The sequence below is a fragment of the Moschus berezovskii genome, chromosome 4, assembly GCF_049115385.1.
Source record: "Moschus berezovskii isolate FMDL1 chromosome 4, NW_MosBer_1.0, whole genome shotgun sequence".
In the NCBI taxonomy this organism is placed as follows: domain Eukaryota; kingdom Metazoa; phylum Chordata; class Mammalia; order Artiodactyla; family Moschidae; genus Moschus; species Moschus berezovskii.
Genome location: NC_142463.1, coordinates 38,472,302 through 38,499,920, shown reverse-complemented (window position 1 = coordinate 38,499,920; position 27,619 = coordinate 38,472,302). Strand labels below are relative to the sequence as shown.

The 27,619-nt window shown below is 41.0% G+C and overlaps 1 protein-coding gene and 1 pseudogene across 8 annotated transcripts in view; one reads left to right on the top strand and one right to left on the bottom strand.

The window, feature by feature from the left end:
• Positions 1 to 3,649: 3,649 nt before the first annotated feature.
• DOCK7 (dedicator of cytokinesis 7) overlaps positions 3,650 to 27,619 on the top strand; it is a 195,388-nt gene continuing 171,418 nt past the window's right edge. For 3 of the 8 annotated variants that reach the window (XM_055403345.2, XM_055403344.2, XM_055403342.2), the window contains exon 1: positions 3,657 to 3,966. In XM_055403345.2, coding sequence (XP_055259320.1) covers positions 3,929 to 3,966 — 38 coding nt within the window. In that variant the 5' untranslated portion in view covers positions 3,657 to 3,928. Of the gene's footprint in view, positions 3,967 to 27,619 lie in introns of all 8 variants that reach the window. The other 5 variants (XM_055403343.2, XM_055403341.2, XM_055403339.2 and 2 more) reach the window with 4 other exon arrangements.
• Positions 11,322 to 11,743, bottom strand: LOC129541448 (large ribosomal subunit protein uL14 pseudogene; annotated as a pseudogene).

Genomic DNA, 27,619 nt, shown 5'->3' with positions numbered 1-27,619 from the left:
CCTTAGTCTTCTGTTTGAAAGACTTTAAAAAGCTTTTTAGAAACTATACCGAGGCTTTCTTACCTAAAATTAATGACTTGGGGGCTATGCTGCCAAATTGGTCCCGGTCCCTGATAAGTACTTCCTTCACCAGGATCTTTCCACCAGGGGGGCACTTGGGTTTTGAACCCTAGTCAATGTGCTCCCAGAGTTCCAATGAGCCTTTCTACAAAGTTTGAATTGGGTTAAACATGAAGTAAACTCCGCCCAGTTTCACCACCTCATATGAATTGAACATTTTGGGACCTCCCTGATGGTCCTATGGCTAAGACTCTGTGCTCCCAATGCAGGGGCCCAGGTGCCACCCCTGGTCAGGGAACTAGATCCTACAGGATGCAACTAAGAGTTTGCATGCCACAACTAAAGACCTGGTACAGCCAAATAAATAACTATCAAAAAAAAAAAAGAAATGAATATTTTGTCTTCACCTGATGCTGAGAACTGATACCGTCTAGAACTCATATGTACTGTCCTGAATTTTTCCTGTTGTAGTACTAATTTTTCCCATTTGCTAACGACAGAAAACACAACTCAAATTAGCTTAAGCAAAAACTAAAAAAAGAAAAGCAACACTTCTCCCCCCAGCACATTATTAGTTCATGTAACTGCAAAGTCCAAGGCTCAAATAATGCATAAGGATTCTTTTTCCATCTTTTGCTCTCTTCTCTGCTGTGACTGAGCTCACTCTTAGGAAGGCCTTCTTTGAGTGGAGGCCACTGGTATAACACATGCAATTTTTAGTTCTGATTGGGCCCAACCATCTTGGCTTGACTCATTTGGTTATCCCAAAACCAGACACTGAAGCCAGGAGAAGGGGCTGGTTGGCTTGGCCAGGCCTAGACGAAGGCTTATCCTTGTAACTGGGGTGGGGAATCAGCTGTATAGAAGTATGGCGATTGATACCAGTGTGTGTGTGTGTGTGTGTGTGTGTGCGCACATATGCATATGTGTGCATGCTGGGGGTAGCGTGGAGAGCTTGAATACTGGTCAACCAAAAATATTCCCCTCTCAGTTCTTCTGTTGAGCTCCATATATTTCCCTGAGATTGGACTCCTGTGTTACATGAATATTTGCCCACTCTGCCCACACTGGGCTTGTCTGTGATACTAGCTCTTCTCCAGAGGTGGGGACCATCATTCTCACTTGAAGTATTCCCCAGACTCTGCCTACCCTGCTTACAGCTTGTCCTCTTCCTGCTCTAAATGTTCCCAGCAAGCTGCACAGTGCATGTAATGTCCTTTCAGATACTTTGGCAACTAGTGAGTCATGTACACAAAGAACCATTCAAAGCAGAATGTGGTTAGTTCTCTGAGAGAGTATTGAAAAGATGTTTGGAGAGCAGAGATAAAGGCATATAACATCTGGCTGGCAGCATGAGAGCAGACAAACGATTCAGTGACTATCAAGCACCCAGGACAAGCTTAAGGGTAGGATGAATAATGATAATAAGAGTGATAATATTAACAGCAGCTAATACATATAGTACTTAACCATATGCCAGACCCTGTTCTAAGAATGGTATGTGAATTAACGAATGCTCATTATACTCTTTCAAGTAGGTACAGTTATTACCCTATTTTAGAGTTGAGATCAAGTAACTTGCTCAAGGTCACATAGGAAGGAGGTGGGAGCATATGATTAGGTTCCTCAATGGGTGGAGGAGGGTCTTAAAGGCTAAGATACAGTGTTAGTCTTGACTAATGTTTCTTTGAAAGGCTGTTTCATGTTTGCCAACAAACTCAAACTTCCTGAGAGCAGCAGTTTGGACTACACTTGGACTACACTTTGGACTACCCTCGGGGAGAGACTACATATGTACATTTTTGAATAGGCTCTCTTTACAGGAATGAGCATTGTTATACAAATGAATGAAGTCTTCCACAACGGTTAGAACAAGAAGGTAAGACAGGAAGTTATGGATCTGACTAACAGGCTTTTACCTCTGACTCAATGTGTGACTCTACAGACTACTTAACTCCATGTTGATAATTTGCCAGCTGTAAAAGAGAGGGAGGGCTTCCCAAGTTGCACAATGGTGAAGAATCTGTCTGCCAATGCGAGAGATGCAAGAGACATGGGGATGATTCTGCAGTCAGGAAGATCCCCTGGAGCAGGAACTGGCATCCCACTCCGATATTCTTGCCTGGAAAATACCATGGATTGAGGAATCTTTCAGGCTACAGTCCATGGTGTCGTAAAGAGTCAGACACAACTGAGCACACATGCGTGTGCATGCACACAAATATACATATTAAAGTCTTGCAACAGGAGAAAGCTACTAAAATTAAGGTATTTTTTCTTGGTTTCACCGTAACATTCAGTTCAGTTCAGTCGCTCAGTCGTGTCTGACTCTTTGCGACCCCATGAATCACAGCACACCAGGCCTCCCTGTCCATCACCAACTCCTGGAGTTCACGCAAACTCATGTCCATCGAGTCGGTGATGCCATCCATCCATCTCATTCTCTGTCGTCCCCTTCTCCTCCGACCCCCAACCTTTCCCAGCATCAGAGTCTTTTCCAGTGAGTCAACACGTCGTATGAGGTGGCCAAAGTATTGGAGTTTCAGCTTTAGCATCAGTCCTTCCAATGAACACCCAGGACTGATCTCCTTTAGAATGGACTGGTTGGATTTCCTTGCAGTCCAAGGGACTCTCAAGAGTCTTCTCCAGCACCACAGTTCAAAAGCATCAATTCTTCGGCGATCAGCTTTCTTCACAGTCCAACTCTCACATCCATACATGACCACGGGAAAAACCATAGCCTTGACTAGACGGATCAGCAAATATGCATTAGGAGCCAAATACACTAGACACTATGGGATTACAACAGAATAATGAAACAGGATTTCTACCAGTCCCTATTTTATAGACTTGATGGGCAAGATCAGTTTGATTGGTAAACATTCAAATTACTTAGCAGAACGTCAAAATGGCAAAGTACATTAGAACTCATCTGGTTCAACACAGACAAATGGAAAATGAGATTCAAAAGGGGAAAGAAATAGATTCAGGAAGTCTTATTACCGCAGAAACACTTGTCCTCAAAGAAAAGGCTTGGGCTCTGGGTTTGAATTTGGGTTGAAGAGGTTACCATCTGTGTGACCTAGGGCCACTTGCTTAGTTTCTCTGAACCGAATTCCTTTTCTCTAAAATGGGGATAATAACAACTTATTTCCAAGAGCTGTTGTGAAGATTAAAATCGTGTGTGTAAAACTCTAACCCAGGGCCTGGCTTAGGACCACAAGCAACTATTATTATCGTGACCTCTGCAAGAGAAAGCTCTTTTCTGGCTCTTCTTCTGTAAGAAGACCCATTCTTTCTCCAGTGAGACCCCATTCACAAGGTCGCAGCAGAACAGAAAGTGCTTTCAACTGCTGGGAGATGGGCGCTGCAAGAACACGGACCCAGCCATCCCGAGCGGCAGAGCACAGCCCCCTCGGCCAAGCCTAACTTCCATTTCCTTCCCTTCCTTTTTGGGAGAGCTAGGCTCCCCCCCACGCGCTCGGTTATCTTATTTTCCTGAGCCTCGCCAGGTCGCTGGCCTCTCTCTGCGTCCTTCTGATCATGTGGGCGCCGCGGCCGCCGCGCGGTCACGGCCGGCGGCTGGGTCCTTCCACGCCCCACTCTTGGCTCTTGGCTCCCGCGGGCCGGAGCTGCGTTCCGAAGCCCGGGTTCCCGCGGGGATTGACGCGCTGCGGGAGGAGCGGTTTCTTGCTGCGCGCCTCTCAGGAGCATTACGGCTGGGCTCGTTCCCGGCTCCGGCCGCCAGCCCCAGCCTCCCGGGTCCGGAGCGGGGACTGGAGGAGGCGGCGAGGGAGGGAGCGCGAGCGAGGAGGCACGCGCCCGCCCGCCCGTCCGCGCCCAGACCGCCGCCGCCGCCTTAGCAGCCATGGCCGAGCGCCGCGCCTTCGCCCAGAAGATCAGCAGGTAAATGTGGGGCGTGTGGCGCGCCGCCGCAGCCGGAGGGAGAGCCGGAGAGCGCTCCCGGGCCCGGCCTAGGAGGCGGGTGGGTGTGGCGACCAGGGCGCCGGGATCCCGCGGCCTGGTCGGCTGCTGGGCGGAGGGCCGAGGGGACTGGCCGGGGCTGCCGAGGCCTCGCGCGGCGCTCCTCCTCGGCCCTCCGCCCGCGCCGACCCCGGGGGCGCAGGGAGCCCCGCGCGCCCGCCTCCGCCGGGCTCCTCGGCCGCCCGGGCCTGGAGTTTGGCGGCGGCTTATTGAAAGGCAGGCGGGGTAAGCTCGGCGGCCGGCCGCTCCGCGCTTCCCGAATTCTTTGTGTCCCCACCCCCGGGCTGGCCGGGGCCCTTTCCCTCTCCCCGCCCACCCTCGGTTCTCCCGGGAGGGTGCGGGGGGTCCGCCCTCGTCTCCACCCCAACAAAAGGTTCGGTGCGCGGCGGGCTCCCGGCGGAGGAGGGAGGCCGCCCCTCCTTCACGCCCCTTCACCCTTCCCAGAAATCTGACACGAATCCTCTTTGCACCCAGGGGTCTTGTTCAGAGTGGGCGCGTGCACGCAGAATGGAAAACGTACGGCCAGAATAAAAAGTTGAGAACCTGTGCTTTGCACCTTCGGTGTGCAGCTGCGGGATCTGCCGAATTGTACGCTGGAGCTTGATCCTAGTAGCGCGTGAATGTAAATTACCCTGTGTTTCTCGTAGCTCCGGAGAAAGATGGATGATAGGCAATGTTCTTTATACGCCGGCCCTTTCACTCGTGTTTTAGGAGTCTAGACGTAAAAAGTAAACGATCAAGGCTGACTTTTCTTTTACCTATTTGTGGTGAGAATGTTGCCGCCTTTCTCCCCTCTAAAACTAAAAATTGAATTACGGTGGAGGATTCTAATATTTGTAGACTTTGCTTGTGAAATATACGAATGTATATGATACTAGACATTTTGTTAATTATGAAGTCGCAGGAAAAGAAACATTCAAATATATGACTTTTTTGGCAATTATATTTCCTTGACTCTGGATCTTTTTAATTTACTGTTATTTCTTGAAGATTTTTTGACCTGCCAAACAGATCCTTTCTTAACTATCTGAACTTCCATAGTGTTACTCTATTTTGGTTACGTTTTTCATTTAAAACTAACATCTCTTTAAGCTTTGAGCTTTTCTTTTTTCTTTCGAACTTTAAAACATATTTCCTCAGGAGGCAGAATAGCAAATGCTTAAGAGCATAGAGGCTCAGTCTGTGCCATGGGCTGAAATCCTGATTGTTACTAAGTTGACACCTTGGTCAAATTGATGAAGTTCTCTTAAGCTTTAGTTTTAAGCTGGTCTGGATAATGGCTAAAAACAAACCAAAAATGTACCTAGCTCATAGAGTTGTTGTAAACACTGTGGCATAATTTGATGGTGTATGGCTCCTGCTAGCTATCACTGAACTTTTACAATAAGTAGTATAATCTAGGGAGCTGTGATAGACTTAATAGGACTTTTTACTTAATAGGAAATTATTACTTTTGTTCTTTTCTTGTAAATAATTTGATCTTGTTTCTGAAGGTAGTGTCACTTAAAAATAGATATATTACTTGACATGCATGCTAAGTATTAATTTCTCTTAAATAGAGCCAAAAGCTTATCTCTGAGAACACTGTGCTGATCAAGAAAGTGCACATTAGGGAGTTAGGTCTGAAATATATACAATGTCTGTTTTCCAGTCATGGAATTTATCCTCAGATAGACATGACAAAACACAAGAAAAAAGATAACCAGTTTTGCAAAACAACAAAAAATTCAAATTAACATTGCCTTGTAAAGTTATAAAAGTACATGAGGCAATAGAAATGAAGATACATGAATTGATTGGAGAGATATTTAGACGTAGGCATGCCGTGATTGATGATTGTTTGGATGTGGAAGGTGAGAAAGACTGAAGAGTCTGGGAGGACATCCAGGTTTCTGATTTGAGCAACAGGGTTAGAGGCAATAGTTGAGGTAAGGGGGGTGCAGGAGGAAGAAGGGGCCTGAGGGTGGGAAGTGTGTACTGGAGATGTTAATTCAGTTTGGGACTTGTTAGTTTTGAAGTGCTGTGGAGCACTCATAGAGAAATGTCTGTGAGGCTGTTGGTACAGGTTTAAGGTACAGAAGGGAGATTGAACTGGAGGTATAGATTTGGGAGTAATCAGCAAGTTCAGTTCAGTCGCTCAGTTGTGTCTGACTCTTTGCGACCCCATGAATCGCAGCACACCAGGCCTCCCTGTCCATCACCAACTCCCGGAGTTCATCCAAACTCATGTGCGTCGAGTCGGTGATGCCATCCAGCCATCTCCTCCTCCGTCGTCCCCTTCTCCTTCTGCCCCCAATCCCTCCCAGCATCAGGGTCTTTTCCAATGAGTCAGCTCTTCACATGAGGTGGCCAAAGTATTGGAGTTTCAGCCTTAGCATCAGTCCTTCCAATGAACACCCAGGACTGGTCTCCTTTAGGATGATCTGGTTGGATCTGCTTGCAGTCCAAGGGACTCTCAAGAGTCTTCTCCAACAGTTCAAAAGCATCAATTTTCTGGCGCTCAGCTTTCTTCACAGTCCAACTCTTACATCCATACATGACCACTGGAAAAACCATAACCTTGACTAGACGAATCAGCAAGTAGACTGTAGTTAAAGTAGAGGAGTAGGTGAGATAGTTCAGGAGGAATGCTCGGACTTAATTTGGAGGGAAGACCAAGGGCAGAACAGCTTATTTGGTCATTGTGAATGAAAGGTGCTTTCCTCCTAGTTATCAAATACGGCTGAATAAATTCCTGTTCTGCTTCTTAATTTCCTACCAGGGGAAGTATAGTACAGTTTGAAAACAAACTGTCTGGTTTGACATCCTGCCACTGCCCCCCATAGAGTAAACTTGGGCAATTTATTTCCCCACAGTTTTACCTCATTTTCCCTATCTATAAAATGGAGTTAATGATATATGGACTCACCTTATAGGATGGTTGTAAGAGTTAAATAAATTCGTACCCGTGAAGTGCTTTTTTGATAATGAGTACTCAGTAAGTATCACTTTTTAAAAATTATTATGGGATTTATAAAATGGCTTAGGACCATTTCTTGGAAGTAATAATCCTTTTTATGATGTACTTGTATGAACTTTGTTGCTTTGTGAAAAGCCTATTGCTATCTGAAAACTTACTTTTCTTTTTCAAAGGTTTATGGTTTTTTAAAAACCTTTACTTTAAAAAGAATTATACTGGTCTCTTTTCTGGCTCAGTTATTTCCTAGCCCTTTGCTTTTAGTGCTGTTGTTTTTTGAGGCTGTGATTTGGTGATTTCTTGAAGCTCTTTATTCTGTATCACTGATTGCACTACTAACCTTAGCTCATCATAGAAAAGCAGACTTCATGTCAAGTACTGCCTCTTGTCTGTTCTCCCCGCTTTTGGAGAACAAGACATAGGCTATGTTAACCTTTGTAATCACTCTCTCATATATAATGAGCTTCCCAGGTGGCTTAGTGGTAAAAAATCCACCTGCCAGTGCAGGAGATGTGGATTCAATCCCTGGTCTGGGAAGATTTCATGGAGAAAGAAATGGCAACTCACTCCAGTATTCTTGCCTGGAGAACCTCTTGGACAGAGGAACCTGGCGGGCTACAGTTGATAGGGTCGCAAAGAGTCAGACACGACTTAGTGACTGAACAACAGCAGTGTATAATGGGTGCAATTTATGGAATGTTGTTTATAGATAAATGATCTAGGATTTTGTTTGGATTATTTTGTCCTGTCTCTTGTCATCAGCTGTAATGATGAACATTTGTGTATACTTAAAACACTTTTTACCACATTCTCACCTTCATAACCCAGAACGCAGAAGAACATGGAACGGAATGTAGGCTCTAGGTCACATCTTTCAGGTTGAAATTCTGCTTATACGAATAATAGCTGTGTAATTCTGGGCAGTTGATTTAACCTCTTTGTCTTGGTTTGCTTATCAGTAAAGTGGAGCTTGAAACCTCCATAGGGTTAATTTGAGGATTAAATTAGATAATACATGTAAAACACAAACCTGTGCCTGAAACATAAGCATTCAAAAAATGTTAGCTGCTGCTATTATTCCTCGGAGAAGGCAATGGCACCCCACTCCAGTACTCTTGCCTGGGAAATCCCATGGACGGAGGAGCCTGGTGGGCTGCTGTCTATGGGGTCACACAGAGTTGGACACGACTGATGTGACTTAGCAGCAGCAGCAGCAGCAGCTATTATTCCTATATTAATTACCATTCCTATAATCTAGATGCAGAACTGAGGCCTGCTAAGAGAATGAGATTATTTGTCTTATTTGAGGCTCAAATCCTAGTCCTCTGATTTCAGGTATTGAACTCTTACTATTTGTATTTTCTTTCTGCAATATATTTTCTGTGGTAGTTCTAGATTTTCTAACAGTGCTGCTATTAGTATCCCCAAAGTTACCCTTGCTTTCTTAATCTTTGTTAATTTGGTATCATTTTGCTGTCCAAGAAGCAGAATTTAATGAAAGACTTCATCAGATCTTTATTTCTGAGGAAAATCTTAAGATTTTTCTGGATATAGGCTTATTTATAACCTCAGTTGTTTTTAGTCTAGAATCTGTTCATAACCCTGGCTGGATAGGCCCAATCTTTTAATCTACTTTGTTCAATTCATTTTCTCACTCCTGATCAAAGTAAATCATTTCCACGTAGTATCAGCTCTTTCAGTGCTGCCTGTTTCATCGCTTTAGACACATATACCACCTCCCTGACCTTCTGTTGTGCTCATCTCCCTAACTGTTAATGCTGAATATCTAACCTATTTCTTGCTCCTGAGCTGCAGAGTAGTGTTAGAAGGAGACTGGAGTAGTCCAGAGTTGATCTTTTATTAATTAATGTCTTCTCATTTGAAATGAGGTTTATTCCAAATAATTTCTCTCATTTACCATCTTTGTTTACCTACTCCATCTTTTACTGAAAATTTTGGGACCATATCACATGGTGCTGTGCTGTGCTAAGTCGTTCAGTTGTGTCTAACTCTTTGTGACCCCGTGGACTGTAGCCTGCTAGGCTCCTCTGTCCGTGGAATTCTCCAGGCAAGAATACTGGAGTGGGTTGCCTCCACTCCTTCAGGGGATCCTTCCTTCAGGGGATCTTCCTGACCTAGGAATCGAACCTGTATCTTTTATATCTTCTACGTTGGCAGGCAGATTATTTACCGTTAGCATATGGGAAGCCCCCATACCACTTCATTTTAACCTTCATTTTAACCTTGACCTATGACTGTCCCAATATGTCATTCAACCGTCCTTCTCTTGAACCCAAAAGGTGTCTTGTCCCTAAAACTTACCTATTTTATTGTATTTTGAACCTCGTATCTTGCCACCTGCTCCCAACCTTGATCTCACAATTTTCCCTTTCCTTTGTAGCATCTTCAGTCTGTTCTTTTTCATGGATGTTTCCCTTAAGCCATAAGACTTACCATGCCTCTCTCATCATAAAATGAAGAACTGTCGAGTCTTCTGGCATTTCTAGCTGCCAACCAGTCATTCCTTTTTCTTTTATAGTCACCTTTCTCACATGTGTGTGGTATAGTCACGACTACATCCTGCTGTTCTCCTTCTCATCAATCTTGTAGCCATATGGCAGTGCTTACTGTGCTATCTTATGTGTACTTGAATTGTAGACCTCTTGAGAATTAGGAATGGTTGACTTTTTTTCTTTTGTTCGTCACTGATTTCATGTGCTACAGGTTTGTTTTTTTTTTTAGCGTTCTCTTGCTTGCTCTCCTTTCTCCGTTCCCCCTCTTTTATACTGCTTTCAGAGCTCTTTGAGGACTGGTTTAGGTCTTTTGGGGCTTCCCAGGTGGCACAGTGGTAAAGAATCTGCCTGGCAGTGCAGGAGACACCAGTTTGATTTGGGAAAATCCCCTGGAGTAGGAATTGGCAACCTATTCCAGTATTTTTGTCTGGAAAATCCCATGGATAGAGGAGCCTGGTGGCTCCATGGTGTCTGTACTCCTGTACAGTCCATGGGGTTGCAAAAGCGTTGGACACAACTTAGCAACTACACATCAATAATCCCTCCTTATCCTCAAGTTAGCCACATTGATGGATCTTCAGAAGTATAAGTGAGGAACTCCTTTCTTACTTCACCATATAATCTTTATAATTCCATGGACAGAGGAACCTGGGAAGCTACAGTCCAGGGGGTTGCAAAGAGTCAGACACAGCTGAGCACACACATACTAGGTCTTTTTATCTCCAGTGCTTAGCACATAATCTTGTGTAAACTGGACATCTAAAAAGTGTATGAATGAATACCACCCTGCCACTTGAATCATCTTTCATAACCTCACTTACAGATAACCACAATAAGTTTGTAGCTTATCTTGTCCCTCCTCCTCTAATTCATATGTGCTTCAAATGAAGTCTCCCTAAAACAGCTTTTATCATGGCATGCTGCTGCTAAGTCACTTCAGTCGTGTCTGACTTTGTGCGACCCCATAGACGGCAGCCCACCAGGCTCTGCCGTCCCTGAGATTCTCCAGGCAAGAACACTGGAGTGGGTTGCCATTTCCTTCTCCAGTGCATGAAAGTGAAAAGTGAAAGTGAAGTCGCTCAGTCGTGTCTTGACTCCTAGTGACCCCAGGGACTGCAGCCTACCAAGGCTCCTCCATCCATGGGATTTTCCAGACAAGAGTACTGGAGTGGGTTGCCATTGCCTTCTCCTTATCATGGCATACTTATGTTAAAAAATGTATACAAGTGACTTTTTATGGGGTTAAATCCAAGCCCCTGCTTGCATTTTAAAAGTCATCTATAATCTGGTCTTTCTCTTGTTGCTTATTCTTGAGCTTACATTTTGGACTAGTCAATCTGGTGTTTTCACTTTACCCCCACAATGCTCTGCTCATTTCCATCTCTGTAACAGTTCTGTTGTTTTTGATATATGCTGCCGTTTCTCTTTTAAATCTTACCCTTTGGTTCAGAGTACTCCAAGCTGCTGTCCTGACATTTGGGATAACCATTTTCTTGCTTTTCTTTATTTTTACTACCTATGAATGCATCCATAAGTAATTTAATTTAGAACATTTTTTAATTCATTTAAATAGAATCATACTGTATGTTTGTGTGCTGTTCTATCTTCTTTTGCTCAAAATTGTATCTGAGAGATTCAGCCATGATATTACAAGCAGTTGAAGTTCATTCATTTTCATTGCTTAATATTTTTCATTGTATAAACATAACCACAATTTTCCATTCTACAGTAGATGGACATTTGGGTTGTTTCCAATTTTTTTTTTGGGGAGCAAATAATTTTTGTTTTTTTACAAATACACCAACGACTCATGCAGTGCTGCCAGCATTGGATGCAAACCTGGGCCACAAGTCTGCACATTCCTTTGCAACTGGTCCTGTGATGGCAGAACCTTTCATCTTGCCTTTATGGTTTACTGTGACCCCTGCATTATCTTCAAAATAAAGAAACACACCATCTTTTCTCTGATATGACTTTCGTTGTCGAATTACTACCGCTGGATGTACGTTTTTTCTGAGCTCTGGTTTGCCTTTCTTGACTGTGGCCATCACCATGTCACCCACATCAGCAGCAGGAAGTCTATTCAATCGTCCCTTGACCCCTTCACAGAGATGATATACAGATTTTTGGCTCCTGTGTTGTCAGCACAGTTGACCACGGCTCCAACCGGAAGACCCAAGGAAATCCGGAATTTCGCACTAGAGGACCCACCACGTCCTCACTTCGACATCTTGAAGGCCGGAAAGGGACAAAAAGGACTGTTTCCATTTTTTGACAATTAGAAACAATGCTGCTATGAGCATTCCTACACATATATTCTGGTACATATGTTCATGAGTTTTTCTAGGGTATATTCAGGTGTGAAGTTGCTGGGTCTTGATTGCTTGTTGTAGCAGTTCTATTTATCGTCAAATGTGTTAGGCAGTGCCAAACTTTTCTAAGATAGATGTACAAATTTACACTCCCACAATGTTGCTTTACATAGTTACCATCACTTGGTTTGGCCAACTTTCTCATTTTTGCCAGTCTGATGAATGCATGGTACTATCTTATTGTAAAAGTTTTAACACATATTTATTTGATTACTGATGAGATTGAGCCCTGTTTTTGTGTGTTTATTGACCATTTGAATTTACTCTTTTGTAAATTACCTAATTAAATAGTTTGCCATTTTCTTTCTTTGTTTCTTCCCTTTGGGTTCTTTTTCTTATTGATTTTTGTGAGTACCTTACATATATTCAGTAGATTAGTTATTTATTGATGTTATATTTTGCAAATATCTTCATACACTATGATTTGTTTTTAATCCTTTTCTGGAATCTTTTGAAAACTAAGCTTTAATGCAGTATAACTTTTTTTTTTTAATGTATAGTAGTTTTGGAGTCTTATTTAAGAAATATTTTATTACCCTGAGGTCATTTATGTATCATATATTTATCATAAACTTTGTAATTACCTCCTTTGTATTTAGGTTTATATTCCACCTGGACTTGATATGTGTATCAAGTGAAATTTTATTTTTTTCAGAATAGATTCTCCTTTCGCTATTGATCTGTCCTGCCATCTCTATAAATATGTGTGTGTCCTTATTTGCGGGTATTTTTAATGGGCTCTGTTTTGTTCCATTGATCTGGTTATACATCTTTTCATTAATTATAAACAGTCTTCATTATAATAAGTTTCAGAATTTGGTAGGATAACTCTTTCCACCTTAAAAAATAGTATCTTAGCTGCTCTTAGCTTTTTGAATTTCTGTGTATATTTTAGAATCTACCAAAAACAAACAAAAGCTCCCAAATCTTTGGTGACCTAAATGGGAAGGAAATCCAGGGAAGAAGGGTTACATGTGTATGTGTGGCTGATTCACTTTACTGTACAACAGAAACTAAGGTAAATTGTAAAGCAACTATACTTTATACCATCTACAAAATGGCAACCCATTTTGTATTTTCTTTTTTTTTTTTATCAAAGTTTAATAGTAATCCTTGATTCTTTGAAATGGTCACAGACTTTTCAACTCTGGATGGTCCTCAGGTCCTCCAAAAAACAAAACAAAACAACCCCCCCCCCCCCCGCCCCAATGAAAAACTGCCAGATCCTTTTAGAATTTGATTGGGATTGCTTTGAATCTATGCATCAATTTGGGGGAGAAATGATATATTATTGACTTTCCAATTCATGATTGTGGTGTATGTCTCCATTTATTTAGGTCTTTATATCACACAATGAAATTTTATAGTTTTCTCTGCAAGGTTTTGCATATCTTTTGTTAGATTTATTTTTAGGTATATATCAGTGATATACTTTGCTGGGCTTCCCAGGTGACTCAGTGGTAAAGAATCCGCCTGCCAGTGCAGGAGATATGGGTTCAATCCCTGGGTTGAGAAGATACCCTGGAGAAAGAAATGGCAACCCACTCCAATATTCTTGCCTAGAATATCCCATGGACAGAGGAGCCTGGGGAGCAATAGTCCATGGGGTCACAAAAGAGTCAGACATGACTTAGTGACTAATAAATAATAATATATCTTGCTTAACTCTTGTTAAATCTAAAAATGTGTATTCCTTTGTATTTTCTTTTTCTTTTATGAGACAGGATGCTCAGGGCTGGTGCACTGGGATGACCCTGAGAGATGGGATGGGGAGGGAGGTGGGGGGGAGGGATGGGGAACACATGTACACCCAAGGCTGATTCACTGGAAAAGACTCTGATGCTGGGAAAGGTTGGGGGCGGGAGGAGAAGGGGACGACGAAGAATGAGATGGCTGGATGGCATCACCGACTCTGTGGACATGAGTTTGAGTGAACTCCGGGAGTTGGTGATGGACAGGGAGGCCTGGCGTGCTGTGATTCATGGGGTCGCGGAGAGTCGGACACGACTGAGCGACTGAACTGAACTGAGCTGAACTGATGGCAGAAACCACCACAATATTGTAAAGTAATTAGCCTCCAATTAAATTAAAAAAAAGAAAAAATATAGACCTAGGTACAGCGATGGGTAACCTTGCCCTCCAAATTTGTTATATCAAATTAATTTTGCACAAAGGAATTGGTTTTAAGGGGCAGAATGTACTGACAATCTGTAGTTTTACTTTTAGACATTGGTTGCTATTTTACACCGATAATGTCTGCTCCAGTTTTTTACTTTTAGTCTGTATCTTTTGTTTTGCTTCTTATTTATACTTTTTCTTTACAATTAAAAAATGAAATCATACCTTGAAGAAAATAATTAATAAAAATAATTATACTCTTTACCCAGGAAAAAAATTTTTTAATCGAAATTTAATAATAATCCTTGGTTCTTTAAAATGGGCATAGGGTCTTCAACTCTGGATGGTCCTCAAGCTGTTATAGAACAGCATCGTGGGACTGATTCAACTAGAACTGTTATACTATCTCAGGAAAACACAGGGTCAGTCTTTTTTAGGAGGCATAATATTCCAGCTTCATACCTGATAAACCTCTGTTACAGGACAGACTAAAGCTGAAGGGGAAGATTAGGCTGCAGTCAACCTACTTACTGCCCTGTGGCCTTGTTTATTCTGTGTACATAGCTGTATTGTATGAATATCAAGGATTTTGTTGTATTTTTTTGAAACTGGTTTATTTTTTTGTGTTGATCTGCAGATTATTACCTTGCATTACTGTATAGATTTTTAATATCATTTCTATTCAACATTGTATTAATACTGAGTGTCATCACTTTGCCGACAAAGGTCCATATAGTCAAAGCTATGGTTTTTCCAGTTGTCACGTACAGATGTGAGAGTTGGACCATAAAGAAAGCTGAGCACTGAAGAATTGATGCTTTTGAATTGTGGTGATAGAGAAGACTCTTGAGAGTTCCCTGTACTGCAAGGAGATCAAACTAATCAATTGTAAAGAGAATCAGTCCTGAATATTCATTGGAAGCACTGATGCTGAAGCTGAAGCTCCAATACTTTGGCCACCTGATGTGAAGAGCTGACTCATTGGAAAAGACCCTGATGCTGAAGGCAAAAGGAAAAGGGGACAGCAGAGGATTAGATGGTTAGATAGCATCACCAACTCAATGGAGTGAATCTGAACAAACTCAGATGGTGAAGAACAGGGGAGCCTGGTATGCTGCAGTCTATGGGGTTGCAAAGAGTTGGACACAACTTAGCAATTGAACAACAACATCCTCAATTTGTTTATAATCTCAAAGTGTTTTCACTTAGTATTAAGCCTTATGGTTACTGTAGGTTTTTGTAGATCTCTTTCGGTTTGGGTTCCCTAGAAAACAGATGCTGAGACAAAGATAAAAAGTTGAGACTTTTTCTGGGAGGCATAATCCTAGAGCATTAGAAGAGAAAAGGGAAGTGAAGCAGAGAAAGATGGGAAACAATGTAAGATAATACCTTATCTCGTTGGCCACTGCTTCACAAAGAGCTAGGAAGAGATTGTTTGGCACGTATGCTTGCTAGGCCATACAGGATATCATTGGACAGAAGAACAGTTCCTCAGATCTGTAGATGGAACTCTGAAAGAAAAGGGAATTTATCTACCTGCTTTTCTCCTGAATCTTCCTAACTCAGAGTTAGTTCCCTTTCCTTTCTGGGTTGCATCTTTTAGATCCCTTTGTCAACCACGCGAGATGTCCCACTACTTTTTCAGTGGCCTTTTATAGAAGAAACTTCTTGGTTTCAAGTGACAGAACCTCAAATCAGATTAATTTGCACATACAAAAAGTTGCTGACTAATGTAACTGAGTACATTCGGTCCAGTGGTTAATTCAGTCCAGTGATGTTAATGCAGGCTTCTTATCTTCTTGTCTTGGCTGGATTTTCCACAGAGTTGTAACAAAAGGATTACAGTGGGAATTGACAGTCCAGGCTTGAATCCTGTAAGTTAAGTTGTGGCAGAAAAGGTTTAGGAACTCAGTTATTGGTCTGGCTTGGATCATATTACTCTGATCCTTCCTTGAACCAATTATTATATTTAGGGATGCAGGGGACTCTGACCAGTCCTGGGTACTATGTCCTCTATGGCTTGGGGAAGAGAGATGATGGTGTCAGCAACACTCAACCTCAAAGAATGAGTTTCTTATCAAAAAGGAGTTTATAACCAAAAGAAGGAGGATCAGAGAGCTGGTCCCCAAAACAAGTGATATTCTTTGAAAGTAGTTGTTTGAGGTTGTATTCAGTTCAGTCGCTCAGTCGTGTCTGACTCTGCGACCCCATGAATCACAGTGCGCCAGGCCTCCCTGTCCATCACCAACTCCCGGAGTTCACTCAAACTCATATCCATTGAGTCGGTGATGCCATCCAGCCATCTCATTCTCTGTCGTCCCCTTCTCCTCCCGCCCCCAATCCCTCCCAACATCAGACTCTTTTCCAGTTTGTCAACTCGTCGCATGAGGTGGCCAGAGTATTTGAGTTTCAGCTTTAGCATCAGTCCTTCCAAGGAACACCCAGGATTGATCTCCTTTAGAATGGACTGGTTGGATTTCCTTGCAGTCCAAGGGACTCTCAAGAGTTCTCCAGCACCACAGTTCAAAAGCATCAATTCTTCGGCGAACAGCTTTCTTCACAGTCCAACTCTCACATCCATACATGACCACTGGAAAAATCATAGCCTTGACTAGATGGATCTTTGATGGCAAAGTAATGTCTCTGCTTTTTAATATGCTGTCTAGGTTGGTCATAACTTTCCTTCCAAGGAGTAAGCATCTTTTAATTTCATGGCTGCAGTCAGCATCTGCAGTGATTTTGGAGCCCCCCAAAATAAAGTCTGACACTGTTTCCACTGTTTCCCCATCTATTTCCCATGAAATTGTGTAGCATCACTATAACCACTTAAAGATATAGCTGTATAGTCAGCTCTGCTGCTGCTGCTAAGTCACTTCAGTCGTGTCCGACTCTGTGCGACCCCATAGACATCAGCCCACCAGGCTCCCCAGTCCCTGGGATTCTCCAGGCAAGAACACTGGAGTGGGTTTTGATAGCCGGAAGTGTAAGTGTTTCAGCTTTTTTTTTCTTTTTTAAAATTGCTTTTTACATTTCTGTAAGCATTTTAGGATCAGTATCAACATGAATTTTGCCAATTCTACAACTCTTCTGTTAGGATTTTGGTAAGGATTACATTGAATCTGTAGATTAGCTTGGAGCGAGTTGCTATCAGCAATATTAAGTCTTCAGATCCATGAAAACAGACTGTGTCTTCATTTATTTAGAGCTTTATTGATTTCTCTTAGTAAAATTTTAAACTTTTCAGTGTGTAAGTCTTACACTTCTGTTAAATCTATTTTTAAGTATTTTATTGTTTTTGATGTTATGAATGGAATTAAAGAATTATTTTTGGTGAGTTTGCTGCTAGTATATAGAAATGCAATTGAATTTTGATTGTTAAATTTGTATCTTCTGACCTTGCTGAACTCATTTATTAATTCTAGAAATGTTTGGTGGATTCCTTAAACTTTTCTGCTTATAGGATGTATTGTCTGTGAGTAAAGAGTTTATTTCTTCCTTTCCAATCTTTATGCCTTTAATTTCTTCCCTTTCCTTCCTTTCTGTCTCCCTGTTTCCCTTTCCTTCTCCCTTTCTTCCTTCTTTGCTTCCTTCCTCCTTTTCCCCTTTCCTGAATTCCATTGCCTGGATCCTTCAGTGTAGTTTTGAATAGAAATGGTGAGAATGCACATCATTGCTTTCATTCCAGTCTTAGGAGGAAAGCATTTCACTATTAAGTTTAACTATTTAAGTTAACTATAAAAGTTTAAGTTAAACATTTAATTATTACTTGCCTACAGATAATGTTATGTAACAGATAATGTTACAAGATAATGTTCATGACCCAGATAACCATGATGGTGTGATCACTCACCTAAAGCCAGACATCCTGGAGTGTGAAGTCAAGTGGGCCTTAGGAAGCATCACTACAAACAAAGCTAGTAGAGGTGATTGAATTCCATTTGAGCTATTTCAAATCCTGAAAGATGATGCTGTGAAAGTGCTGCACTCAGTATGCCAGCAAATTTGGAAAACTCAGCAGTGGCTACAGGGCAGGAAAAGGTCAGTTTTCATTCAATCCCAAAGAAAGGCAATGCCAAAGAATGTTCAAACTACTGCACAATTGCACTCATCCCACGTGCTAGCAAAGTAATTCTCAAAATTCTCCAAGCCAGACTTCAACGGTATGTGAACCGTGAACTTCCAGATGTTCAAGCTGGATTTAGAAAAGGCAGAGGAACCAGAGATCAAATTGCCAGCATCTGTTGGATCATTGAAAAAGTAATAGAGTTCTAGAAAAACATCTACTTTTGCTTTATTGACTCCGGCAAAGCCTTTGACTGTGTGGATCACAACAAAATGAAAAATTCTTCAAGAGATGGGAATACCAGACCACCTGACCTGCATCCTGAGAAATCTGTATGCAGGTCAAGAAGCAACAGTTAGAACTGGACATGGAACAACAGACTGGTTACAGATAGGGAAAGGAGTATGTTAAGGCTGTATATTGTCACCCTGCTTATTTTACTTACATGCAGAGTACAAAATGTGAAATGCCATGCTGGATGAAGCACAAGCTGGAATCAGGATTCCCGGGAGAAATATCAATAACTTCAGATATGCAGAGGAACACCACCCTTATGGCAGAAAGTGAAGAAGAACTAAAGAGCCTTTTGATGATAGTGAAAGAGGAGAGTGAAAAAGCTGGCTTAAAACTCAAACATTCGGAAAGCTAAGATCATGGTATCTGGTCCCATCACTGCATGGCAAATAGATGGAGAAACAGTGGAAACAGTGACAGACTTTATTTTCTTGGGCTCTAAAGTCACTGCACATGGTGACTGCAGCCATGAAATTAAAAGATGCTTGCTCCTTGGAAGAAAAGCTATGACCAACCTAGCCAGCATATTAAAAAGCAGATACATTACTTTGCCAACAAAGGTCCATCTAGTCAAAGCTGTGTTTTTTCCAGTATTCATGTATGGATGTGAGATTTGGACTATAAAGAAGCTGAGCACTGAAGAATTGATGCTTTTGAACTGTGATATTGGAGAAGACTCTTGAGAGTCCGTTGGACTGCAAGGAGATCCAACCAATCCATCCTAAAGGAGACCAGTCCTGAATATTCATTGGAAGGACTGATGCTGAAGCTGAAGCTCCAGTACTTTGGCCACTTGGTGTGAAGAACTGACTCATTATAAAAGACCCTGATGCTGGGAAAGATTGAAGACATGAGGAGAAGGGGACGACAGAGGATGAGATGGTTGGATGGCAACAGCGACTCGTTGGACTTGAGCTTGAGTAAGCTCCAGGAGTTGGTGATGGGCAGGGAGGCCTGGCGTGCTGCATTCCATGGGGTTGCAAAGAGTTGGACACGACTGAGCGACTGAACTCAGCTGAGGCAGGTAGTGTAGGAAAGGGAAGCAAGGGACAAAGATTTGAGAAGTTTTTAAGATGAACAGAGTTTAGCGACTGATTGTATACAGTTTACACCAGAATATAATTTTTATCTCATCTTATCTTGGTATAAACTGTATACAGTGTTACAGTTTATGGGAAAGGAGATTCTGGCTTTATTTTTGTGAACTAGTGGAATTAAGGTCTGCTGCTGCTAAGTCGCTACAGTCGTGTCCGACTCTGTGGAACCCCATAGAGGGCAGCCCACCAGGCTCCCCCATCCCTGGGATTCTCCAGGCAAGAACACTGGAGTGGGCTGCCATAAAGCTCCTTTTGGGAGAATTGACTTTTTATAGTACAGATTTTCCCCCTTCAGTTTTCTTTTTAGTTGCCAATTTAAGGTCAGTGATAATTTTTACAAATACTAAGTTTTAAAATTTTTTTCTATAGTTTAATATGTTCCATGAAGTAGGGAGCATTGTTACCACCATGTTTTAGGTGAGGTAATTAAGATGTAGTGAAATGCTGTAGATCAGAATGATGGAGATCTCCAAGTCTTTTTAATACAGTGCTTTCTGAATCTTTAACTTAAATGTTATCCCCAGATAGTGTCAGATCGGATACGTGAGTCATCTGACATCCCTTTTTTTTTTTTTCATTCTGCCCCAAAAGGAAGTCTGTCTTAAATGTGAAGTGTATTATAGAGAAGGATTATTTCTGTTCTTTGGTTTCACAAATCAACCAGTATGTGTTTTTGTTTTCTTGGACTTTTAGTATTACTGGTCCACTCTGGACCTAGGTTCTTAAAGAATTTAATGCAGGATAACTTACAAATGACAGTGCTTCAGGTGGGAGTTTTATTTAACCATTCATGAAAGATAAGAAGCAGATCATACCAGTGGTAGTAATTATTATAGTGTTCCTATTAATATGTTAGTGTGTATCAGGCATTTTCGCTGGGTATCTTTAACTGACCTCATAGGCTAGATTTTGGAGAATAGAGAAATCATTAATATGAACTATTTGTTGTTGTTCAGTCTCTAAGTTGTGTCCGACTCTTTTGCGACCCCAAGGATTGTAGCCTGCCAGGCTCCTCTGTCCATGGGATTGTCCCAGGCAAGAATACTGGAGTGGGCTGCCATTTTCTTCTCCAGGGGATCTTCCTGACCCAGGAATTGAACTTATGTCTCCTGCATTGACAGGTGGATTCTTTACCACTGAGCCACCAGAGAAGCCCAGTATGAACTATAATTAGAATTATTTACCTTTGGAAACTTTCTTCCATGCAAAGAGGCCTTCAGAGTTTTATGGATCTGAATTCGAACCCAGCGTCTACCTTTTATAAGCTTGGGAAAGTTGCTCTATTTTTGAAATTTATCTAAAAATGTCTACTTTTCCTTGCTGTAGAATAGTATATAGTACTGCACGAAATTTGGAACGACAAAAGGCCCAAAAGAGAAAGTAAAACTCACCTGTAATTCTTGCTTTAGACAAAAATCTCTCAATGAAACTTACATTCTAGTGATGATCTTTGCAGACCAGAAATAGCTTACATGTCTACCAGTAGAGAGTGGTTGAATATGTTGCAGTTTATCCATTTCATGGATTTAATGTTAGATAAGAGGAGAACAGTGGTTAAGAGTAAGTTCTCTAAGTTCAGATCTTAGGGCAATTCCTTATTGGTTCATATGACCTGAGTGTCTTGGAATTTCAGTATCCTCTTATAGTGCCCACTTCATAGAGTGTTTCTGAAGATTAAGTGAGGTATAAGAAATCTGACACTTTAAACAATATCTGGCACATTGTAAGTGCTTGGTAAACATTGATAGAATATTATTATTAATTTTATGTGCTGATACGGAAAAATTCTCAAGATATATTAAGTGTATAATGTAAGATACCAAGAAAAGGTTATGTGTGATGTTATATGTGAGTATTAAAAAGTAAGAATTTCTTATATATACACTGATATACACACATCTTTTTCTTGAAGTATCCCTAAGAAAACATTAAGTGGTCACATGTGGGGAATGGGATCGGGGATTGGAAAGGGCAGAGAAATAGACCTTTTGTTTTTACTTCTTTGTGAAGTTTGAGTTTTATTTAATTAATTAATTTATTTTTGGCTGCACCACATGGCATGTGGGATCTTCCCTGACCAGGAATCAAACCCATGCTCCTTGCTTTGGGAGCACGAAGTCTTAACCACTAGACCAGCAGGGGAAGTTCAGGTTTGAGTTTTTGGTACCATGAATGTATGTGCATGCCAAGTCACTCCAGTTGTGTCCAGACTCTCCTACCCCCATGCACTGCCAGGCTTCTCCTCCAGGGGATCTTCCCCAGCCAGGGATCCAACCTGCATCTCTTACATCTCATCTCTTAAGTCTCTTGCAGTGGCCGGTGGGTTCTTTACCACTAGTGCCACCTGGGATGGCCCAGTACCATGTACAGTTTCCTTTTTTTTTTTAAAAGATGTCTTTTATCAAGTTGTTTTGTGTTTTCTCCATACTGGGAAATCTTATTTTCTCTACTTCTCATAGTAGCTGTGTTTATGTAATTTGGGCTCCAAAATCACTGCCGATGGTGATTGCAGCCATGAAATTAAAAGACGCTTACTCCTTGGAAGGAAAGTTATGACCAACTTAGATAGCATATTAAAAAGCAGAGACATTACTTTGCCAACCAAGGTCCGTCTAGTCAAGGCTATGGTTTTTCCAGTGGTCATGTATGGATGTGAGAGTTGGACTGTGAAGAAAGCTGATCGCCGAAGAATTGATGCTTTTGAACTGTGGTGTTGGAGAAGACTCTTGAGAGTCCCTTGGACTGCAAGGAGACCCAACCAGTCCATCGTAAAGGAGATCAATCCTGGGTGTTCATTGGAAGGACTGATGCTAAAGCTGAAACTCCAATACTTTGGCCACCTCATGTGAAGAGTTGACTCACTGGAAAAGACTGATGCTGAGAGGGATTAGGGGTAGGAGGAGAAGGGGACGACAGAGGATGAGATAGTTGAATGGCATCACCGACTTGATGGACATGAGTTTGGATGAACTCCGGGAGTTGGTGATGGACAGGGAGGCCTGGCGTGCTGTGATTCATGGGGTCGCCAAGAGTTGGACACGACTGAGCGACTGAACTGAACTGAACTGAAAGAGTTTTAAGTTTAGTTTTGGAACCAGCCCTTGGCAGATTTGCTAAAGACATATTAGAGACTACTTTGAGATAAGTAAACATGTTGTCTTATTAAAAGATTGTTAAGAAGAGTTTCACATAGAATAGGAGAGCATTATGATTCAGTAGTAGTTTTTAAACTTACCACTTAACAAATGGGATAGTAATGATGTTACTCGGCTCTTAAAGACAAAGTTATATACATTTAGAACTCTTCTGTTGATTCAGACTTTTCTCCTCCCCAGCAACCACCTACTTGATTATTTGACAGTAATAGATAAAAAGGTATACTTCTTGTCTCCTTTCAATCACTTAGAAACCAACAATACTTACAGGTTAGTTTACTCTGATAAGCATTTGGAAAGTTCATGTACTGGGTAGTCTCTAAGTTCATCCTTTTTTCTTACCTCCTTTTCTTTCTCTCCACTCTCCATTCCACTTTCTCTCCCTGCCATTGTCTCAATTATTTTAGACATTGAAGATATAAAGATTAATAAGATATAATTCCTGCTCTCAAGAGGTTCATATCAATTGTTCCATTCTAGCATTCTTATTGAACTACTTTTTTGGGAGGAGGAATTATGAATTTCTCTATCAGGTCAGTAGCTCAGTTGTGTCTGTCTCTTCATGACTCCGTGGACTGAAGCACGCCAGGCTTCCCTGTCCATCACCGACTCCTGGAGCTTGCTCAAACTTGTGTCCATCAAGTCGATGATGCCGTCCAGCCATCTCATCCTCTGTCATCCCCTTCTCCTCCTGTCTTCAGTCTTTCCCAGCATCAGGGTCTTTTCAAATGAGTCAGTTCTTCACATCAAGTGGCCAAAGTATTGGAGCTTCAGCTTCAGCATCAGTCCTTCCAATAAATATTCAGGACTGATTTCCTTTAGGATTGACTGGTTTGATTTTCTTGCTGTCCAAGGGACTCTCAAAACTCTTCTCCAGTACCTCAGTTCAAAAGCTTCGGTGCTTAGCTTTCTTTATGGTTCAACTCTCACATCCATACATGACTACTGGATAAACCATAGCCTTGACTAGACAGACCTGTGTTGGCAGTGATGTCTCTGCTTTTTAACATGCTGTCTAGGTTGGTCATAGCTATTCTTCCAAGGAGCAAGTAAGTGTCTTTTAAATGCATGGCTGCAGTCACCATCTGCAGTGATTTTGGAGTCCAAGAAAATAAAGTCTCTCACTATTTCCATTGTTTCCCCATCTATTTGCCATGAAGTGATGGAACTGGATGCTATGATCTTAGTTTTTTGAATGTTGAGTTTTAAGCCAGCTTTTTCACTCTCCTCTTTCACTTTCATCAGGAGGCTCTTTAGTTCCTCTTCACTTTCTGCCATAAGGGTGGTGTTCATCTACATATCTGAAGTTATTGATATTTCTCCTGGCAATCTTGATTCCTTCTTGTGCTTCATCCAGCCTGGCATTTTGCATGATGTATTCTGCATATAAGTTAAATAAGTAGGATGACAAAATACAGCTTTGGCATAATCCTTTCCCAATTTGGAACGAGTGCATTGTTCCATGTCCAGTTCTAACTGTTGTTTCTTGACCTGCATATAGACTTCTCAGGAGGCAGGTAAGGTGGTCAGGTATTTCCATCTCTTGAAGAATTTTTCACAGTTTGTTTTGATGTGCACAGTCAAAAACTTTGGTGTAGTCAGTAAAGCAGAAGTAGGTTTTTTTGGAACTCTCTTGCTTTTTCGATGATCCAGTGGATGTTGGCAATTTGATCTCTGGTTCCTCTGCTTTTCTAAATCCAGCTTGAACATCTTTAAGTTCACAGTTCTTCTATTGCTGAAACCTGGCTTGGAAAATTTTGAGCATTACTTTGCTCACGTGTGAGATGCGTGCAATTGTGCCGTAGTTTGAACATTCTTTGGCATTGCCTTTCGTTGGGATTGGAATGAAAAGTGACGTTTTCCAGTCCTGTGGCCACTGTTGAGTTTTCCGAATTTCTCTATAGTCTCATATTTTTCACTTCAGCTTTTTAAACTTTATTAAGTACCCAGAGTGTTCTAGGCACTCTCCTAGAGGGTGTTAAGCTAGGTAAAACTAACTTCTTAGTTCCTTATAAGGAGACAGGTAAACAGATTTCAGAACAGTTTGATACATGCTATGTATCTGCTCAGTTATCACAATGAGGTAGTTTTTGATAGGAAAGTGCCGTCAGACAGTTGAAAAAAATACACATTTTCTTTAATGGCAGAAATTAACCTCTTTTGAGACATTTATACAAAAAAAGAGACATACCCCTGTCAGAATTAAAGTTTCCTTGGCTTCAGTCATTCCTCAAGGAGGTTGCAAAGGTACCGCTGGAAAGTGAGTGTACCAGGTTTGAGAAGCCAAATCTTTCGTATTTCACCAGACTCTTTTTTTCCCCACCATACTTTTACGTTTGTGCGTTGCATTACTACCATTCTAGAAAAATCTCCATTGCAATTTATGTGCTTCTTTCAAAGAGAATATTTACAAACATTGGGTTTTCCTATTGCTGAGATCAAACTCTGTCTGCAAGGCCAGGTTTTCATTCCACCATAGAAAACAGTCTGACTAGTCCATTGCCTATCTGAACGAGCCTCCTGGAAACTCCATTACTTTGAATGAATGAGGATAAACACAGTGCTTTGAAAGCACAGAGGATGAATGTCTAACCTGAAAAAAAGGGGCAGAATTAATCAGTCAGGAATGTACAGAGGATATGATACACTTCTTGAAGAGTATTTGCCATACCTGTATTCCATATTTAGTTTTCTAGTTTTCTCTGTTAAGGCAGAGTAGTAATGACTGAAGAGTTTTAAGCCCTTAAGCTAAATTATAGACCTCATTTGCCTTTCTAAAATATAAGGACATTTTCCTCCATTATTATAATACTGTTTCTCACATTAAAAAAAACACTAATTCTTAAATATGTAATACCTTGTCCATGTTCAGATTTCTCATTTTCCTTAGAAATATCTTATTCAAACCAGGATCCAGTTAAGAACTATTCACTGTATTTGGTTATATTTAAGTCTTTTTTTCTCTTTTTGAATAGACTTTAATTTTTAGCCTTATGTCTTTTTTTGTGCTAAAGCTTAGCCCGCTGCGTTTATTTATTCATCACATTGACTTTGTTTAAGAGACATGACTTTTCTTTTGGTTTTTTCTGATTGCCTTTTTTAGTATTGTTAATACTGTTCTCTGTATTTTTTGTGATCTAGATGTTAGATATAGAGGGTTTTTTTTTGCTTGTTTTTAAACTTTTTATTTTATATTGGTGTGTAGTTGACTAACAGGGTTATGTTAGTTTCCAGTGTACAGAAAAGTTATTCGGTTATACATACATATGTATCTACTCTTTTTCAAATTCTTTTCCAATTTAGTTGTTATAGAGTATTGAGCAGTTTCCTGTGCTATACAGTGGTTCCTCTTCAGTTACCCATTTTATTTTTAAAAATTAAAAAAAAAATTTATTTGGCTGCACCAAATCTTAGTTGTGGCATGCAGGATCTTTCAGTTGTGGCACGTGGGATCTAATTTCCTGAGCAGGGATCAAACGTGGGTCCCCTGCCTCGGGAACTGGAGTTTTAGCCACTGGACCGCCATGGAAGACCCTTTCCTTATCCATTTTAAATATAGCAGTGTATATGTCAATTCCAAACTCCCTGACTATCCCTCCCCACCCCATCCTCCCCTGATAACCATATATACACACAGACACAAATGAACTTATTACAAAACAGAAATAGACTTACAGACTTAAAAAGCAAACTTATGGTTATATAGGTCTGATTCAGTTCAGGTTAGACATTTTTGGCACAAATACTTGGAAAGTGATACAGTGTTGCATTTGTTTATTTATTTTTGCCTCTTTTTGTCTTTAATACCAACTATTAATAATGGTCCAACTATGATTCAACCTGTTGGTCATCAGTCTTGGACTTGTATCGTCACAGCATCAGAGTATCATCTGTTCTAACCTTTTTTCTTTTGGGGCTTTTTAGCTAGCCCTTTTTGCCTTGTGTTTGAAATGTTCCCTTACCTGGTATATTCCATGGTATATTCCTTACACGTCTTCCCTGAGTTCTGTCTTCAATATAAACAGTACCAGTTCCAAGAGATATTATTCTTATTTGACATATTACATTGCAGACTTTTTTTTTGGTAAACTTTATAGGAGTAGCTCAACTAACTTCTTTTAGTCTAAACTCTCCTTTGGTTTCCCAGGTGGCTCAGTGGTAAAGAATCAGCCTGCCATCTTCACGTGGGCGTTTCCTCTGGTCCCATGAAGAATAAGTAGAGATGAGAGAGGCCCAGATTAGTCTTAGGACATTTGGAAATCATGGTTGATGGGCCGTCTGAAAGTGGGATGAGGTTAGATGAAAGGGTACATGCAACATAATTTTCCCTCAGAATGTGAACCCTTTCTTTGTTGTTTCTAATGTCCCATGATGAATGGTCTTAGTGAATGCATTTTTTTTTTTTTTTTTTTGGTAAAAACTGTAATGCGTGTTGACATAGTGAGGGAGTTTGTGGAACTGGTGAGAGTTCGTAAGGAGATAAATAGGTCACATATTAAATCATGTTCTTCAGGGAGGGGAAGAAGATATTCTGCTATTATAATTGAAGAGCATAAGTAACTGTGGGATTTTTGACCTCTTTCCACTTTGCTGTTGATGTTAATAGCTTATTAGAAGTAAAAAGACTTCCTTGTATTGCTTTACTATATGAGCTACATTAGGAATAGGAAAAATTATCAAAAAAGTGATCTATGATAAAGCCTTTTAACTGATATCAGGAACTATATTTATTACATTTCTTGTCATGCATACTTTGGACCATGGTGTAGTTAAGAGAAACTTTTCTATTTGGGAAAATTTCCTCAGTTACCATTGAGGAAATCTTTTCATGTAGAGAGTCTCAATATAAATACATCCTTTGCTGGGTCACAGATATTTTTATTACCTTTATAGCTCAGTTTGGAAATGGTTCTTATTTTACAAATTTTTGCTGATTTTCTCTTTGGGGGAAGTCATGTCTTGTACAAATAAGACAAATATTTGTAATGTGGAAATTACTGTCTCTGT